The sequence below is a fragment of the Haematobia irritans genome, chromosome 1 (assembly GCF_050003625.1).
Source record: "Haematobia irritans isolate KBUSLIRL chromosome 1, ASM5000362v1, whole genome shotgun sequence".
Classification (NCBI taxonomy): Eukaryota; Metazoa; Arthropoda; class Insecta; order Diptera; family Muscidae; genus Haematobia; species Haematobia irritans.
Genome location: NC_134397.1, coordinates 213,300,669 through 213,320,295, shown reverse-complemented (window position 1 = coordinate 213,320,295; position 19,627 = coordinate 213,300,669). Strand labels below are relative to the sequence as shown.

The 19,627-nt window shown below is 31.0% G+C and overlaps 2 protein-coding genes across 6 annotated transcripts in view; both read right to left on the bottom strand.

Annotated features, from left to right (window-relative positions):
* Window positions 1-19,627, bottom strand: part of aralar1 (calcium-binding mitochondrial carrier protein aralar1) — a 510,884-nt gene that overhangs the window by 167,534 nt on the left and 323,723 nt on the right. The window lies entirely within an intron of this gene.
* LOC142222556 (corticotropin-releasing factor-binding protein) overlaps window positions 4,534-19,627 on the bottom strand; it is a 184,420-nt gene continuing 169,326 nt past the window's right edge. For all 5 annotated transcript variants that reach the window (XM_075292755.1, XM_075292753.1, XM_075292754.1 and 2 more), the window contains exons 4-9: window positions 16,324-16,571; window positions 16,053-16,159; window positions 11,093-11,211; window positions 10,851-11,011; window positions 10,651-10,753; window positions 4,534-5,333 (exon numbers count right to left, since the gene is read on the bottom strand). In XM_075292755.1, coding sequence (XP_075148870.1) covers window positions 5,194-5,333; window positions 10,651-10,753; window positions 10,851-11,011; window positions 11,093-11,211; window positions 16,053-16,159; window positions 16,324-16,571 — 878 coding nt within the window. In that variant the 3' untranslated portion in view covers window positions 4,534-5,193. The remainder of the gene's footprint in view (window positions 5,334-10,650; window positions 10,754-10,850; window positions 11,012-11,092; window positions 11,212-16,052; window positions 16,160-16,323; window positions 16,572-19,627) is intronic.

Genomic DNA, 19,627 nt, shown 5'->3' with positions numbered 1-19,627 from the left:
AGTGATTGTCGAAAAACCAATGCACCCACAAAGAGTGACTGTTTGGTGCGGTTTATGGGCTGGCGGCATCGGACATCGAGCCGTATATTTTCGAAAATGAGGCCGTAAGATATGGATGTGGACGATATGTGGTTTCAGCAGGACGGTGCCACTTGTCACACAGCTAACGAAACAATGGCTCTTTTGCGCAACAAATTCAATGGTGGTGTTATCTCACGTAATAGCGATGTCAATTGGCCGCCAAGATCCAAGATGTGATTTGACACCGTTGGATTTTTTTCTTTGGGGTTATTTGAAAGAAAAGGTGTACGTCGATAAGCCAACAACAATTCAAGATCTAAAGGATGAGATAATTCGGCACATTAACGGCATAGAACCTCCATTATGCCTCAGCGTCATCGAAAATTTGGACCAACGGACGAAGGTGTGCCACCGAGGTCGCGGCGCCCATTTGGCCGATATTTTGTTCCATACATAATTGAGTAATACCAATATATCATAATAAAATAAAATTACAATAATTTCCTAAATATTATTAACATATTTATTAACACCACGTACCAAATATCAACTGAATCAGATGAATTTTGGTCTTCCAAGAAGTTCCGGAGGTCAAATCTGGTGATCGGTTTATATGGGGGCTATATATAATTATGCACCGATGTGGACCAATTTTTGCATGGTCATTAGAGACCATATAATAACACCATGTACCACATTTCAGCCGAATCGGATGAAATTTGCTTCTCTTAGAGGCTCCGCAAGGCAAATTGGGGGATCGGTTTATATGGGGGCTATATATAATTATTGACCGGACCAATTTTTCCATGGTTGTTAGAGACCATATACAAACACCATGTTCCTAATTTCAGCCGGATCGGATGAAATTTGCTTCTCTTAGAGGCTCCGCAAGCCAAATCTGGGGATCGGTTTATATGGGGGCTATATATAATTATGGACCGATGTGGGCCAATTTTTCCATGGTTGTTAGAGACCATATACCAACACCATGTACCAAATTTCAGCCGGATCGGATGAAATTTGCTTCTCTTAGAGGCTCCGCAAGCCAAATCTGAGGGTCCCTTTATATGGGGGCTATACGTAAAAGTGGACCGATATGGCCTATTTGCAATACCATCCGATCTACATCAATAACAACAACTTGTGCCAAGTTTCAAGTCGATATTTAGCTTGTTTCGTTCGGAAGTTAGCGTAATTTCAACAGACGGACGGACGGACATGCTTAGATCGACTCAGAATTTCACCACGACCCAGAATATATATATAGGTTAAGTTAGGTGGCAGCCCGATGTATCAGGCTCACGTAGACTATTCAGTCCATTGTGATACCACATTGGTGAACTTCTGTTTTATCACTGAGTGCTGCCCGATTCCATGTTAAGCTCAATGACAAGGGACCTCCTTTTTATGGCCGAGTCCGAACGGCGTTACACATTGCAGTGAAACCACTTAGAGAAGCTTTGAAACCCTCAGAAATGTCACCAGCATTACTGAGGTGGGATAATCCACCGCTGAAAATCTTTTTTGGTGTTCGGTCGAAGCAGGAATCGATCTCACGACCTTGTGTATGCAAGGCGGGCATGCTAACCATTGCACCACGCTGGCTCCCATATATACCTTTAGAGCAGAATATATATACCTTTAGAGAAATATTTCGATGTGTTACAAACGGAATGGTGGAGGTTATAAAAACAGAAATTTGTCCTTAATTATTGCTATTGCAATAATTGATTTTGTATACTCTTTCATAACATGTTGGCTGATAAGTCCCCGGTCTAAGAAAGAAAAACACATTTTTTTGTCAAAATTCGTTTTTATTATTCAACATAGTTCCCTTCAAGAGCGATACAAGGATTATAACGACCTTCCAATTTTTTGTTACCATTTTGGTAGTACTCCTTCGGTTTTGCCTCAAAATAGGCCTCAGTTTCGGCGATCACCTCTTCATTGCAGCCAAGTTTTTTCCCTGTGAGCATCCTTTTGAGGCCTGAGAACAAGAAAAGTCGCTGAGGGCCAGATATGGAGAATACGGTGGGTGGGGAAGCAATTCGAAGCCCAATTCATGAATTTTTGCCATCGTTCTCAATGACTTGTGGCACGGTGCGTTGTCTTGGTGGAACAACACTTTTTTCTTCTTCATATGGGGCCGTTTTGCCGCGATTTCGACCTTAAAACGCTCCAATAACGCCATATAGTAGTCACTGTTGATGATTTTTCCCTTCTCAAGACAATCGATAAAAATTATTCCATGCGCATCCAAAAAAAAACAGAGGCCATTACTTTGCCAGCGAACTTTTGAGTCTTTCCACGCTTCGGAGACGGTTCACCGGTCGCTGTCCACTCAGCCGACTGTCGATTGGACTCAGGAGTGTAGTGATGGAGCCATGTTTCATATATTGTCACATATCGACGGAAAAACTCGGGTGTATTACGAGTTAACAGCTGCAAACACCGCTCAGAATCATCAACACGTTGTTGTTTTTGGTCAAATGTGAGCTCGCGTGACACCGATTTTGCACAGAGCTTCCGCATATCCAAATATTGATGAATGATATGACCAACACGTTCCTTTGATATCTTTAAGGCCTCTGCTATCTCGATCAACTTCATTTTACGGTCATTCAAAATCATTTTGTGGTGTTTTTTGATGTTTTCATCGGTAACCACCTCTTTCGGGCGTCCACTGCGTTCACCGTCCTCCGTGGTCATTTCACCACGCTTGAATTTTGCATACCAATTAATTATTGTTGATTTCCCTGGGGCAGAGTCCGGAAACTCATTATCAAGCCAAGATTTTGCTTCCACCGTATTTTGTCCCTTCAGAAAACAGTATTTTATCAAAACACGAAATTCCTTGTTTTCCATTTTTTTTTTTTCACAATAACAAAAGTTGCTTCACAAAGACGCTCTATCTCACAAACTAATTGACTTACAGGCGTCAAATTTTGACACGAATCATTTGAAGGTTGGTACTATATAAAAATAATATGCATTTAATACTAGCGACGCCATCTATGTGTCAGACCGGGGACTTATCAGCCAACCTGTTATTAGGTTAATATTGTTTTTTATACCCTTCACCACTACTGTGGTACAGGGTATAATAAGTTTGTGTATTTGTATGTAACGCCAAGAAGGAAAAGTCTGAGACCCATCGTTTAGTATACCGATCGTCATAGAATTAAATTCTGAGTCGATTTAGCGATGTCCGTCTGTCTGTCTGTCTGTCTGTCCGTCTGACTGTCTGTTGATGTATTTTTGTGTGCAAAGTACAGCTCGCAGTTTTAGTCCGATTGTCCTAAAATTCGGTATAGGGCCCTGTTTCGGCTCAAAGACGATCCCTATTGATTTTGGAAAAAATCGGTTCAGATTTAGATATAGCTGCCATATATATTTTTCACCGATCTGGTCATAATTGGCGTGTATATCAACCGATCTTCCTCAAATTCCGTACATCCGAATATTTTATGAGTCTCGAAAAACTTGCAAAATATCATCCAAATTGGTTCAGATTTAGATATAGCTTCCATATATAGCTTTCGCCCGATTTACACTCCTTTGCACACAGAGGCCAATTTTTTGCTCCGATTTAGTTGAAATTTTGCACAGGGGGTAGAATTAGCATTATAGTTATGCGTGTCATATTTGGTGGCAATCGGTTCAGATTTAGATATATCTTCCATATATAGCATTCGCCCGATTTACACTCATATGACCACACTGGCCAATCTTTTACTCCGATATAATTGAAATTTTGCACATAGAGTAGAATTAGCATTGTAGCTATGCGTGCCAAATTTGGTTGAAATCGGTTCAGATTTAGATATAGCTTCCATATATAGTTTTCGCCCGATATGGACTTATATGGCCCCAGAAGCCAGAGTTTTGGCCCAATATGGTTGAAATTTTGCACTAGGAGTACAATTCGTAATATAGTCATATGTGCCAAATTTGATTGAAATCGGTTCAGATTTCGATATAGCTCCCATATATATGTTTTTCTGATTTCGACAAAAATGGTCAAAAAACCAACATTTTCCTTCTAAAATCGCCACTGCTTAGTCGAAAAGTTGTAAAAATGACTCTAATTTTCCTAAACTTCTAATACATATATATATATCGAGCGATAAACCATAAATAAACTTTTTCGAAGTTTCCTTAAAATTGCTTCAGATTTAAATGTTTCCCATATTTTTTACTAACATTGTGTGTAGAAGTCTATCAAATTCTGTCCAGATCGAGTGATATTTAAATGTATGTATTTGGGACAAACCTTTATATATAGCCCCCAACACATTTAACGGATGTGATATGGTATCGAAAATTTAGATCTACAAAGTGGTGCAGGGTATAATATAGTCGGCCCCGCCCGACTAACTTTCCTCACTTGTTTTTTTTTTTCAAGTACTTATTCGTTTTAAAAATATTACAAATTTTCCTCATTCTGCCATAGAGATAAATAAATCCATACCTTTTAAACATTGTTTAGAGATTTATTAAAACACATAAAAATTTAATACATATAGATTATTTTCTTTTATTATATTTCACGTGTTTCAATCGTACTTATAGACATAAATCAAATAAATCATTTAATAGATTAAACATTGTTGTTTTTTTGTTTTTGTTTTTTAAATATAATTATCGAGTACTAATACTGGACAGGGCTCTGTTTAGTGGTGGGGATGGGGGCGGGAGGAGAACATGTAAGGTTTTGTCACACACTTAAAACGAGAGAGGCAGACATTATGGATCAATAGACGTTATATTCGCCATATGTAGTAGATGGTTTCAATTAATAATGAGTCACAAATTCTCAGATATCATATAATATGCTCCTTTTAGGAAGAAATGACTTAAATATTCTCTATATATTTATATACATTTTATAATAAATTTTATGACATTTACGAATTATCAACACAAAATTTATTATATGGAATTGAACATAATATTAATATTTTGTTTTAATTCATATTTTGTTTTCTTATTTTATTGGATTTTTCTAATAGTTTTTCATTGATTGGCGGGATAGAACAGTTTTTGGAGGAATTATCCATCCGATTTTTTTTTGGGAATTGTAATATTTGTAATCCTATTGTAGATGTTTTGATTTCGGTTTATTCATCTTCGAATTGTAGTCGATTAGTTAAAATATGTTTAATTGTTTATTTATAGAGCACAAATCAGTGTGGCTATGTCCAGATCATGTTCATCAGCTTTTCGTATCATAACACTTGCTTGATTTTGGAATCGTCCAGTTGATATCAACCGTAATGTGGTGACGCCACAGAAAATCGCTTGTTCAGGTCCTGCAAATAGAAATCAAAACATTGAACTATAAATAAATATCCCCTAATATAAGTATTTTTGAGGTGATTGATGATTTGTTGGATTTAAAATATGTCTGAAAATCAAAATTCTTTATTTATGGAAATTACTCAATATCTTATAGGTTTATGGACCAACAAAGACCATTTCTATTAGATAATTGCTGGGTATTTATAAAGAAAAAGATCGGTCATTACGTGCACTCAAAAAAAAGTGAACTCTGTCTTTCACTTAAGCCAATTTAACTTTATTTTAGTTCATGGACTTATTATGTTTGGAGGAAGTTTCCTTTTCTCTAATAATTTTTTGTGTACGTTAGTTAAATTAACTAAAACCGAGGACAAAACTCAAATGAAGCATAAAGGTTAACTAAATTCGTGTCTTCCACAAAATAGTTCAGAATTTCTTTGTAAATTTTACAAAAAATGCATCCATAATGAACTTCGTATGTCACTAAAGACATTCTTGCAATTTTGAACTCCAAGTGGTTACTTCAAACTACAAAATTTTCTTTAACAATTGGAAAAACTTAGTTATGTCTAATAAATTTTCTTGAATTTGTCGAAAAATATTTACTTATTTTTATAACATCGGCGTGATGCCAATGTTTGTAATACCGTTTAGTTAAAATTTTCTACAAATATTCTAAATTTTCTAAAATTAAGCGAAAGTTTTCTTCTTAGTGGGTTCACTGTTTTTTTCAGTGTGGGAAATACCTTACTATGGTCTGCGGTTACGGTTACCGCAGTTGGTAGAATTTTAGATTTTTTACTCTTTGGTAAATTGCTAGAATTCTTAGTGTTTTGGTAGATTTTAGATACATTGAAAAAAGGTTTTCTTCTTCGAAAGAAATGTTTTTTTTTATTTTAGAAATTAATTTCTATATTTGTAATATTATATAGTAATATTACAACATGTTTTTGGTTGTATAAAAAATATTCCTTGAATTGTGAATGTGTACAATTTCAAATGTTTTAACGATTTAAGCTTTCACCAACAAGGGAAAGCTACGACTTCTACAAAAAGGGAGAACTTGTGAGTAAGTTGAACTTAACACGACAAAAGAAAGAAATTAAATTTATAGAAAATTTTGTTAAAACTGAATTTATAGAAAATTTTGTCAAAATTTTATTTCTATACAACATTTTGTAAAAATATTATTTCCATAGAACATTTTGTCAAAATTTTATTTCCATAGAACATTTTGTCAACATTTTATTTCCATAAAAATTTTGTCAAAATTTTATTTCCATAGAAAATTTTGCCAAATTTTATTTCCATAGACAATTTTGAAAAATTTTTATTTTCATAGAAAATGTTGTCAAAATTATATTTCTTCAGAAAATTTTGTCAACATTTTATATCCATAGAAAATTTCGTCAATATTTTATTTCTATAGAAAATTGATTAATAGAAAATTTTCTCAATATTTTATTTCTATAGAAAATTGAGTACCTCTTAGTTGGAGAGACATATTTTTCAAAATGCTATTACCGTGGAAAAATTTGTAAAAATTTGATTTTCATAGAAAAAGTTGTCAATATTTCTATAGAAAATTTAGTCAAAATTAGAAAAAGTAGAAAAATCTTAATAGTGTTTATTTCCATAGAAAATTTTAAAAAACTTTATTTCCATAGAACATTTTGTCGCAATTATATTTCCACAGAAAAATTTTTCAAAATTGTTTGTCACAGTTTTCAAAAGTTTCGTCAAAATTTTATTTCCGTAGAAAATTTTGTCAAAATTTTATTTCCACCGAAATATTTCTCAAAATTTTATTTCTATAGAGAATTGTGTATCTCGAAGTTGGAGCGGATTATTATTAGAAGTTTTGTCGAAATTTTAATTCCATAGGAAATTTTGTCAAAATTTTATTTCCATAAAAGATTTTGTCAAAATTTTATTTCCATAGTAAATTTTGCCAAATTTTATTTCCATAGACAATTTTGAAAAGTTTTTATTTTCATAGAAAATGTGGTCAAAATTATATTTCTATAGAAAATTTTGTCAAAATTTTATATCCATACAAAATTTTGTCAACATTTTATTTCTATAGAAAATTGAGTACCTCTTAGTTAGAGGGGAATATTTTTCAAAAATTTGTAAAAATTTTATTTCTATACAACATTTTGTAAAAATGTTATTTCCATAGAACCATAGAAAATTTTGAAAAAATTTATTTCCATAGAAAATTTTGTCCCAATTTTATTTCCACAGAAAAATTTGTCAAAATTGTTTTTCACAGAAGTTTCGTCAACATTTTATTTCCGTAGAAAATTTTGTCAAAATTTTATTTCCACCGAAATATTTCTCAAAACTTTATTTCTGTAGAAAATTGAGTACCTCGTAGTTGGAGCGGATTATTATTACAAATTTTGTCGAAATTTTAATTCCATAGGAAATTTTGTCAACATTTTATTTCCATACAAAAATTTCTCAAAATTTTATTTCCATAGAAAATTTTGCCAAATTTTATTTCCATAGACAATTTTGAAAAAAAATTTTATTTTCATAGAAAATGCGGAATATTTTTTTTTTTGTAAAAACTTTATTTCCATAAAAAAATTTGTCAAAATTTTATTACCATAGACAATTTAGAAAAATTTTTATTTTCATAGAAAATGTTGTCAAAATTATATTTCTATAGAAAATTTTGTCAAAATTATATTTCTATAGAAAATTTTGTCAAAATTTTATATCCATACAAAATTTTGTCAACATTTTATTTCTATAGAAAATTGAGTACCTCTCAATTAGAGAATATTTTTAAAAATTTCGTCAACATTTTTTTCCACAGCAAATTTTATCAAAAATTTTATTTCAATGGGAAAATTTGTCAAAATTTTATTTCCATAGAAAATTTTGCAAATTGTTTATTTTCATAGAAAATTTTGTCATAATTATATCTCTATAAAAAATTTTGTCAAAATTTCATATCGATAGAAAATTTTGTCAACATTTTATTTCTTTAGAAAATTGAGTACCTCTTAGTTGGAGAGGAATATTTTTTAAAATTTTGTCAAAATAATTTTTCAACGGCAAATGTTGTCAAAATTTTATTTCCATAGAAAAATTTGTCAAAATTTTATTTCCACAGAAAACTTTGTCAAAATTTTATTTCCTCAGAAAATTTTGAAAAATTTTATTTCAATAGAAAATTTTGTCAAGATTTTATTTGGAGAGGAATACTTTTTAAAATTAAAAAAAAAAAAAAAATCAACGGCAAATTTGGCAAAATTTGATTTCCATAGAAAATGTTGTCAAAATTATGTTTCCATAGAAAATTTTGTCAAAATTTTATTTCCATAGAAAATTTTATTTCTATACGAAATTTTGCCAAATTTTATTTACATAGAAAATTTTGTCAAAATTTAATTTCCACATAAAATTTTGTCAAAATTGTTTATACATAGAAAATTTTGTCAGAATCGTATTTCCATTGAAAATTTTGTCAAAATTTTATTTCCACAGAAAATGTTGTCAAAGTTTTATATCCATAGCAAATTTTGTCAAAATTTTATATCCATAGAAAATTGTGTCAAAATTTTATTTCCATAGAAAAATTTGTCAAAATTTTATTTACACAGAAAACTTTGTCAAAATTTTATTTCCTCAGAAAATTTTGAAAAATTTTATTTCAATAGAAAATTTTGTCAAGATTTTATTTGGAGAGGAATACTTTTTAAAGTTAAAAAAAAAAAAAAATCAACGGCAAATTTGGCAAAATTTGATTTCCATAGAAAATGTTGTCAAAATTATGTTACCATAGAAAATTTTGTCAAAATTTTATTTCCATAGAAAATTTTGCCAAAATTGTATTTCCACAGAAAATTTTATTTCTATACGAAATTTTGCCAAATTTTATTTACATAGAAAATTTTGTCAAAATTTAATTTCCACATAAAATGTTGTCAAAATTGTTTATACATAGAAAATTTTGCCAGAATCGTATTTCCATAGAAAATTTTGTCAAAATTTTATTTCCACAGAAAATGTTATCAAAATTTTATATCCATAGCAAATTTTGTCAAAATTTTATATCCATAGAAAATTTTGTAAAAATTGTATTTCCTTAGAAAGTTTTGTCAAAAATTTATTTCCATAGAAAATTTTTGCAAAATTGTATTTCTATAGAAAATTGAGTACCTCTTAGTTGGAGCGAATTATTTTTCCAAATTTTAGGAAATATTATTTCTATAGGAAATTTTGTCAAAATTTTATTTCCGTTAAAATTTTTGAAAAATGTTTATTTTCATGGAAAATTTTGACAAATTTTATTTCCATAGAAAATGTTGTCAAAATTTTATTTCTAAAGAAGAATTGTGTCAAAATTTTATTTCTATAGAAAATTTCGTCAACATTTTTTTCAATATTTTAATTCTATAGAAAACTTTGTAAAAATTTTATTTCCATAGACAATGTTGTCAAAATTCTATTTCCACAGAAAATTGTGTCAAAATTTTATTTCCATAGAAAAATTTGTCAAAATTGTTTATACATAGAAAATTTTGTCAGAATCGTATTTTCATAGAAAATTTTTTCAAAATTTTATTTCCACAGAAAATTTTGTTAAACGTGCGTCCATCCAACCATCTTGCAGTCTATAGGGCTTTGCCCAAATAAATTTGACAAACATTCTTTTCCTCTGCTGGTTAAGCTACTCTTGTAGTTTAGTCAACACAATGGTTTTAAAGGTGAGATCAAAACAACAAATATGATTGAAATACAAACCCATAATAAAAAACACGGAAATTTAATTTCCAAAGAAAATTTTGTCAAAATTTTTTGCTGGGGTTCTGACTTTCTCACCCAGCAAAAATACTTCAGCAGTAAGAGTTTAGTTGCGCATGAATCGGTGGCTGTAACGTAAACGAGTAATCAAACTAGTTTATGACCATTCGTTTACGTTATTGCAACCAATTCATATAGATACATGAAAGGTAGCGCTGTTTTCCTTCACGCCAAAAATGCTATACTCAAGATTATATATCACTTCTTGGCAATATTTCTATTAAAATTAACAATTATATCAGCGCTATGTAGAAGCTGCTCTAAATCGGGACATCGCCCACAAAAATCAGCGCTGATTCGGTTGTCTTGTAAGCAGTAGGTACTGCCTCTCTCCCTTACAATCCTGCTGAAATAGTGATCCATTGTTTGTTGGGTAATCAAACCTTTATCTTAGCCCAATAGAGTAACAACAATTTTAGATTTTTATTTTTTATTTGCAAATATCCTGCCTCTTAAATTGAATTTGTATTCGGTTTATTTCCACCCTTAATTGCTTTTCTAACTCACCTGACTCTGTGGCAAAACCACAAATTTCACTTGATTTCTCCATACCCGTAGAATCCAAACCAGATGAGCCACCAATTTCCAAACGGTCACCAAACATACCACACTAAATTGTTGACCAAAAACGAAAAAGGAAATAGAAAAATATAAATTTAAGTAATCCGTTTTTTTTTTCACAAGGATAAAATCTCTCATTAACCCACTTCATAATTTGGTTTATCCTGTCGCACCGCTTTGCCACCAATTTTAAGATTTGTCACCGAAACAGCGGCAGGAAACAGTGCAGATATGGAACAATTACGATTGTGACCATAGTTAGCGATGTGAAATAAGGCATCCGTATCTTGAACCAAAACATTGCAGGCTAAACAAAATCAATTTTCAAGAGATATAAAAATAATTTTAAGAAAACGTTTAAGAAACGAAAGAATATGCCAATACTCACGTTGGGTGATTTTATGAAAACGGATATTTGCTATGAAACTGCCTTTGACGGGAATACGATATTGAAGAAGAGCAGCATTCTGATTGGATCTAAAAAATTTCTTGTTGGATAAACGAGGCCTAAGAAAAAAATGCCAAAAAGAAAAAAACAAAAATTAGTTTAGTACACTCAAAGAAATTTGTTGATAAACACAGCCAAAAAACTTGTCAAAAACATTTACAAAAAATTGAAAAATGTTAATTCGCTTGCACAAAAATTACCAATTTGGGTTTCGTCGATGAGAAGCCATTTCAAATTGATCAATTTATGAACAAAAACTGACCAGGCTCAATTGCCAAAGAGGTCAGCTAAAAATTTACTCCTACGATTGCCCACCTGAACTCAAATACCGCCGCACAGTGCTTCGAAAGCGGCAAAATATATATGCCCCGATTTTTATTCTAATTTATGTTTTTCATAGTCTATGATATTGAGCATCGAATATAAAAATAAAATTTTGCTATAATTGATTAAAACTATTTTTAAAAAATATTTGAATTTTAAGCTTTTTTTGTCGAAAATGGGGTTGAATTACGTGGATGTTGTAAAAGAACGAATGATCCAAGTTTAGCTAAATATTTTGTGTAGGTATTGGTGCAGGTTTTTGAACTAAAAGAAAAAGGATAATTTACAAAGGACGCCAAAAGAATTATGTCTCTCAATGATCCGATTTTAGCTAAATATTTTGTGTTGGTATTGTTGGTGGTTTTTGAACTAAAAGAAAATAAATAAATTTGAGCAAAATAAAAATTTGAAATTTTTTTGAAATTTTTCTACCCACACTGAAAAAAATATTGTCGTGAGGTCAAAAATTTCATGTCTTTAAAATACGAATGCAAATTTTGCTTAGCATGGAAGACACCTTTCTAATATAAAGTTTTTTTCATTGTCCAAAAGTCGATAATGTCGTATTGTCCTTATAATTAAGGGATTTCACTTAATGGGCTAAGGTCAACTTGACTTCAATAATTCAAAAAAAATCTTTAAAATTAACGAAATTGTCTTTAAAATTTGTTGTATTTTTGCATCTTGACAACAAAGCAAAAAATCGTTCAAATGTAGGACATGTTTTTCAACACTTTATTTTAAAGCAGTTTTTTTCTTGAAACATTGCATAATTTCTACTGGAAGTCGAGTCTTAATTTGGCAAATAAAGTTGTCGTTAACTCGTTGTTAAAGGTATTTGAAAGCATATGAAGAAAAGCTGAAAAAACGAAAAATTAAAATTTGCTTCCTACACACAAAAAAATTTCACGTAAATTTTTCCAATTAAAATTTTAATTGATTTTTAAAAAATATTCAATTAAAAATTTATTTGATTCAACAAATTTTTTAATTGAAACAAAATTCAATCACAACAAGTATATACGGCCGTAAGTTCGGCCAGGCCGAAGCTTATGTACCCTCCACCATGGATTGCGTAGAAACTTCTACTGAAGACTGTCATCCACAATCGAATTACTTGGGTTGCGGTAACACTTGCCGATGGCAAGGTATCTTAAAACTTCCTAACACCGTCTTCTAAATTACAAGGTAGTCCATACGTAGTATATATTAAACTAAAAAAGGCCGATTAAATACGTATATAATTAAGTTTAAAGTTTCTATAGAAATAAAATTTTGACAACATTTTCTATAGAAGTAAAATTTAGAAAAAAATTCTATAGAAATAAAATTGGGAAAAAAATTTCTGTAGAAATAAAATTTTGACAAAATTTTCTATAGAAATAAAAATTTGACAATGTTTTCCATAAAACTAAAATTTTGGTAGATTATTTTTGGCTCGAGTGGCAACCATGAATATGAACCGATATGGACCAATTTTTGTGTGATTGCGGATCGGCTATATATAACTATAGACCGTTATGGACCAATTTTGGCATGGATATTAGCGGCCTTATACTAACACCACGTTGCAAATTTCAACCGGATTGGATGAATTTTGCTCCTCCAAGAGGCTCCGGAGATCAAATCTGGGGAACGGTTTATATGTGGGCTATATATAATTATGGACCGATATGGACCAATGCTTGCGTGTTTGTTAGAGACCACATTCTAACACCATGTTACAAATTTCAACCGTATCGGATGAATTTTGCTCCTCCAAGAGGCTACGGAGGACAAATCTGGGAATCGATTTATATGGGGGCTATATATAATTATGGACCGATATGGACCAATTTTTGCATGGTCATTAGAGAACATATACCAACACCATGTACCAAATTTCAGCCGGATCGGATGAAATTTTCGTTTCTTAGAGGCTCCGCAAGCCAAATCGGGGGATCGGTTTATATGGGGGCTATATATTAGAGGTGTGCACGTGACACGAAATTGTCGTGACTCACGAAAATGTTCGTGATTCGTGCGTGAGTCGTGAGTCACGCTCATGACAACAGCGTGAGTGTGCGTGAGCGTGATTAACAAACCAAAATGTCGTGCGTGAGCGTGAGTCACGAAAATAATATCTTCGTGAGTGTGCGTGAGTAACGAATTACACTCACGAAAATATTCCTGCTCACCAACATAAAACGCTTAAGAGTTAAATTCAATTACAATTTTAGTGATACCTGGGATGTTAAGAGTTTAATAACATAAGGTGAGTATGATTTTTCAGTCGTGAGTGTGCGTGAGTAAACTATTACTCACGTGCACAACTCTACTATATATAATTATGGACCGATGTGGACCAATTTTTGCATGATCATTAGAGAACATATACCAATACCATGTACCAAGTTTCAGCCGAATCGGATGAAATTTGCTTCTCTTAGACTACAACCCAAATCGGGGGATCGGTTTATATGGGGGCTATATATAATTATGGACCGATGTGGACCAATTTTTGCATGGTTGTTAGAGACCATATACTAACACCATGTACCATGCGATCGCTCTAAGAGAAGCAAATTTCATCCGATCCGGCTGAAATTTTGTACATGGTCTCTAACAACCATGCAAAAATTGGTCCATATCGGTCCATAATTACATATAGCCCCCATATAAACCGATCCCCCGATTTGGGTTGCGGAGCCTCTAAGAGAACCAAATTTCATCCGATCCGGCTGAAATTTGGTACAAGGTGTTTGTATATGGTCTTTAACAACCATGCAAAAATTGGTCCACATCGGTCCATAATTATATATAGCCCCCATATAAACCGATTCTCCGATTTGGCTTTCGGAGCCTCTTGGAAGACCAAAAGTCAATTGATTCAGTTGAAATTTGGTAGGTGGTGTTAGTATATGGTATCCAACAACCATGCAGGAATTGGTTCATATCAGTCCATAATTATATATAGCTCCCCTATAAACCCATCCCTAGATTTGATTTGGTGGATAAGCAAAATTCATCCGATCTGATTGAAGTTTAGTACGTGGTGTTAGTATATGCTCTCTATATGCAGGTATTGGTCCATATCAATCCATAATTATATATAGTCCCCATATAAACCGATTACGAGATTTGGATTTGGAGCCTCTTGGAGGAGCAAATTTTATCCGAGTCAGTTGAAATTTGGTACATTGTGCTAGTATATGGTCGTTAACAACCATGCCTAACTAGGTTCATATAGGTCTATAGTTATATATAGCCCTCAGATAAATCGATCCCAATCACACAAAAATTGGTCCATATCAAGTTCATAATTGTATACCCCATATAAGCGACCCCCATATTTCAATTCTGGCTCTCCACGTACCACGCAAAAGTCCATATCGATTCGTAATTATTTGTAGACTTCCCTATATACCTTTTTTGTCTAATATATACCACGTATGGACTAACTCACAATTTAGAAAACGATGTTAAGAAGTGTAAAGATACCTTGCCATCGGTATGTATTACCACAACGCATGTAATTCGATTGTGGATGACAGTCTTTCGCAGAAGTTTCTACGGAGGGTACATAAGATTCGGCCTGGCCGAACTTACGGCCGTATATACTTGTTTTGTTTAATATATACCCCGTATGCACTAACTTATAATTGAGAAGACGGTGTTAAGAAGTTCTAAGATATCTTGCCATCGGCAAGTGTTACCGCAACCCAAGTAATTCGATTGTGGATGACAGTCTTTAGTACAAGTTTCTATGCAATCCATGGTGGAGGGAAGATTCGGCCTGGCCGAACTTACAGCCGTATATACTTGTTTGGATTGGTTTAGAGTAGGGCTTCCTACAATGCCTCCTTGTATTTTTGTTCATTCGTTGTATGGGATCGAAGCACAGTGCGCCGATGGTATTGGTATGGGCTGCCGTAACGGCCAATGGTAGCTTCCCACTCGTATTCATCGACCGTGGGGTCGAAACAAATGACGCATATTATCGAGAAAATATTCCAAATAGTATCCTAAACAATATTGAAGTACTGGGCAGACAAATCACACTTAGCACGCTTTAATCACTTTATTTTTTACAACACTACGGCCACCAAAATATTCTGATTTTAATCCATTGGACTTTTGCACATGTGGCATCTTGGACAGGAAGGTTGACACTAAAAATACCAAAATGTCGATCATCTCAAGACGGCGCTTCGCGGGAAATGGTCCAAAATACCGCAGAGCCACTTTTGAGCAGCCTGCGATGGCTTTGTCGAATATAATTCGATTTTTTTACTTTTGAACAATAAAATTTATAAATTTTTTTTTAAATATAGCTTATTTTTTCACTTTTTCACAAAAGATTTGCGATTTGTTTTTATAATTTTAGAGAATTTTGAATGAATTTTTCAATTTTTTTGGTTGTAGGGTCATTGGGATTTAAAAAAAAAACTTTTTGGAGGCATTTTGCAACGAGCCATAGAAATTGCTATTTTTGCAAACTTTTTTGTTTGAGTGTAATGTAATAGTGGCCGTGTTGCCTCCTACCAGTATAGTATAGCTTCTATAACCGATTTTTTTGGTTTCAAATCATACTTACCACTGCTTGTAATTATTGCAAAATTCCTGAACTCTATCCTCTAAGGGGCGATGATGATCCTTGGCTGAGGGGAAATATTCACCATTTAGCTCCCAACCATCAACAAACTGGAGTCCAAACACACACACGCACGGAAACATGCAAGGAGATTATATAAAGTTTTAATAAATTTTCAGGAGATTATATAAAGTTTTAATAAATTTTAAGCTTTAAACCTTCCGGTCGAAATTAATGTAAGGGTAGTGAAAAACAAAAAAATAAAAAAACTTACGGCCATAAGAGCTCCCGTTTCACAGTTCACATCGTAATGTTTCATCGTTATTTCGACTATGGTATCGGGTTCTCCAATCACATAGAGGCCACACACTTGCAAAGATTCCTCCAATTGTAGCATGGCAGACGCTTCAGCTCCCATTTCATCGGTGTTGCCAAATAATGCTGCTACCGGTGCTGGTATGGAATGTGGTGGTAACTTTTTGAAGGCATAATCACCAGCCTCGGAAGCCACATGCATACAATCTGTGAAGGGAACACAAAGTAAATGGTGGTCAATTTTCGGTTAGATATAACGCGCATATTATATTTTAATTTAATATAGGCTTTCGAGGGATAACTCTTGGGATATTGTGCGGTTAGTATTTCTCTGTTAATGGATTATTAAAGGAACAATTCTTAATAAACTACAACGAATATAGATCTATCGAAATTACAAATGTTTCCATGTCCTTAAATGAAGGATGGAATTGCAATACTACAAGATGGCTTTATGTCATTATGACTTACCACGGCAAATATTCATTATCAAAAAATTTTGCTAAATCGTATACCTACGAGTACAAAGCAACGATAGGGAATAACAAGATCTTCACCTACTTGCTAAAATGGATATAAATCCATCTAGGACTAAAATTTAGAATATCAAACTAGTTTCGAATAAATTAATAAATATTACTATAATTTAAGCTACCAAATCTCTAATTAATAAACAATCCACATGTTTTGCTTCATCATTTTCCAAAATTTCATAATAGCATAATTACATAAATTATAATATTAATTAATTATAATAAATATTCTGCAATTAAAAATCAATTAGAGTTCACATTACATCCTTCAACAATATGCAATATTTAATATTAAGATATTAAATATAAATTAATTGTGTAGTCTTAGATGTCTAGGTTTTGTTGTTTACTTGGAATTATACCATAGCCATTAGTCATAATGTAGAATTAAAAGAATTCATTCATTCCCAAATGGTAGGATTTCAATTCCCATTAACCATATATGACAAATTAATGAGACTGAAATTATTTGGAATATAATTTCGTATAGTTTTAAGCATGACAATTGACATTATTAAAGTTCTACTTATAGATAAAGTTTCCATTGATGGTGGGTGGGCAGAGTTTATGTAAAAAAAGTCTTTACATAGTAAACGTCTGACTGTGGATTATGGTCCGACGGGATCGTTTGGTACGGTAAATGGATTGTGCTATCAAGAAAGGATTAATGATTGTTGTTGTTGTTTTTTTTAGGGTATGGAAATTAAGCTAATGTTGTGTTTTCCTAATTCCATTTTTTAGTGTAGTAGGACAATTTTTTTTCAATTCGAAAAAAAATATTTCTTATAATTTTAAAATATCTTAACACAATATTTTGGGTTACAATCACGGTTACCACTCGAGCCAAAATGTAATCTACCAAAATTTCTATAGAAATCTACAAAAATTTCCATGAAAAATTTTGTCAAAATTTTATTTCTATAAAAAAATTTTGTCAACATTTTATTTCTATAGAAAATTTTGACAAAATTGTATTTCTATAGAAAATGTTGTCAAAATTTTACTTCTATAGAAAATTTTGTCAAATTTTCTTTTCTGTAGAAAATATTGTTAAAATTTTATTTCTTAGAAAATTTTGACAACATTTTATTTCTATAGAAAATTTAGTCCAAATTTTATTTCTATAGAAAATTTAGTCCAAATTTTATTTCTATAGAAAATTTTGACAAAATTTTATTTCTATAAAAGATTATGTCAAAATTTTATTTATAAGAAGATTATATCGAAAGTTTTGTCAAATTTTTATTTCTGTCAAATATTTTGTCAAAATTTTATTTCTATAGAAAATTTTGTCAAAACTTTATTTCTATAGAAAATTTTGTCAAAATGTTATTTCTGTAGAAGATTATGTCAAAATTTTATGTCTATAGAAGATTATATCGAAAATTTTGTCAAAATTTTATTTCAGTCAAATATTTTGTCAAAATTTTATTTCTATAGAAAACATTTTATTTCTATAGAAAATTTTGTCAACATTTTGTTTCTATAGAAAATGTTGTCAAAATTTTATTTCTATAGAAAATTTTGTCAAAAATTTACTTCTATAGAAAATTTTGTCAAAATTTTATTTCTATAGCAAATTTTGTCAAAATTTTACTTCTATAGCAAATATAGTCAAAATTTTATTTCTATAGCAAATATAGTCAAAATTTTATTTCTATAGAAGTTTATGTCAAAATTTTATTTCTATCAAATATTTTGTCAAAATTATATTTCTATAGAAAACATTTTATTTCTATAGGAAATTTTGTCAAAATTTTATTTTTATAAAATATTTTGTCAAAATTTTATTTCTATCGAAAATTTTGTCAATATTTTATTCCTATCGAAAATTTTGTCAATATTTTATTCCTATGGAAAATATTGTCAAAATTTTATTTCTATAGAAAATTTTGTCAAAATTTTAGTTCTATAGAAAATTTTGTCAAAATTTTATTTATATAGAAAATTTTGTCAAAATTTTATTTCTATAGAAAATTTTGTCAAAATTTTATTTATATAGAAGATTATATCGAACATTTTGTCAAAATTTTAGTTCTATAAAGATTATGTCAAAATTTTATTGATATAGAAAATTATATAGAAAATTTTGTCAAAATTTTATTTCTATAGAAAATTTTGTCAAAATTTTATTTCTATAGAAAATTTTGTCAAAATTTTATTTATATAGAAGATTATATCGAAATTTTTGTCAAAATTTTATTTCTATAGAAAATTTTGATAAAAATTTATTTCTATAGAACATTTTGACAACATTTTATTTCTATAGAAAATTTTGTCAAAATTTTATTTCTATAGAAGATTTTGTCAAAATTTTATTTCTATAGAAAATTTTGTCAAAATTTTATTTCTATAGAAGATTAGGTCAAAATTTTATTTATATAGAAGATTATATCGAAAATTTTGTCAAAATTTTATTTCTGTCAAATATCACTAGGTCACAAATAACAAAATTTTCTCTGTTATTTGTTTCTAGCATACTTTTTCACATTGATTTTGACCTACTAATACGAAAATGAGTTTTAAAAAATTTTCTGTCGATTGGTTTTAGAGATACAAATGTTTGAACTTTTTTTTTAATTTTTGGAGGTACACTTACAATTTTGAGCATATCTTTCGTCTTTTTTTGACCTATTTGATCCTAGTGCTACTCAAATTAAAGAAAATTGAGCCGTCTACAACTCATTCTCAGAAAATGTTGGCGGCTTAAAAAAATTAATAAACGGCGTT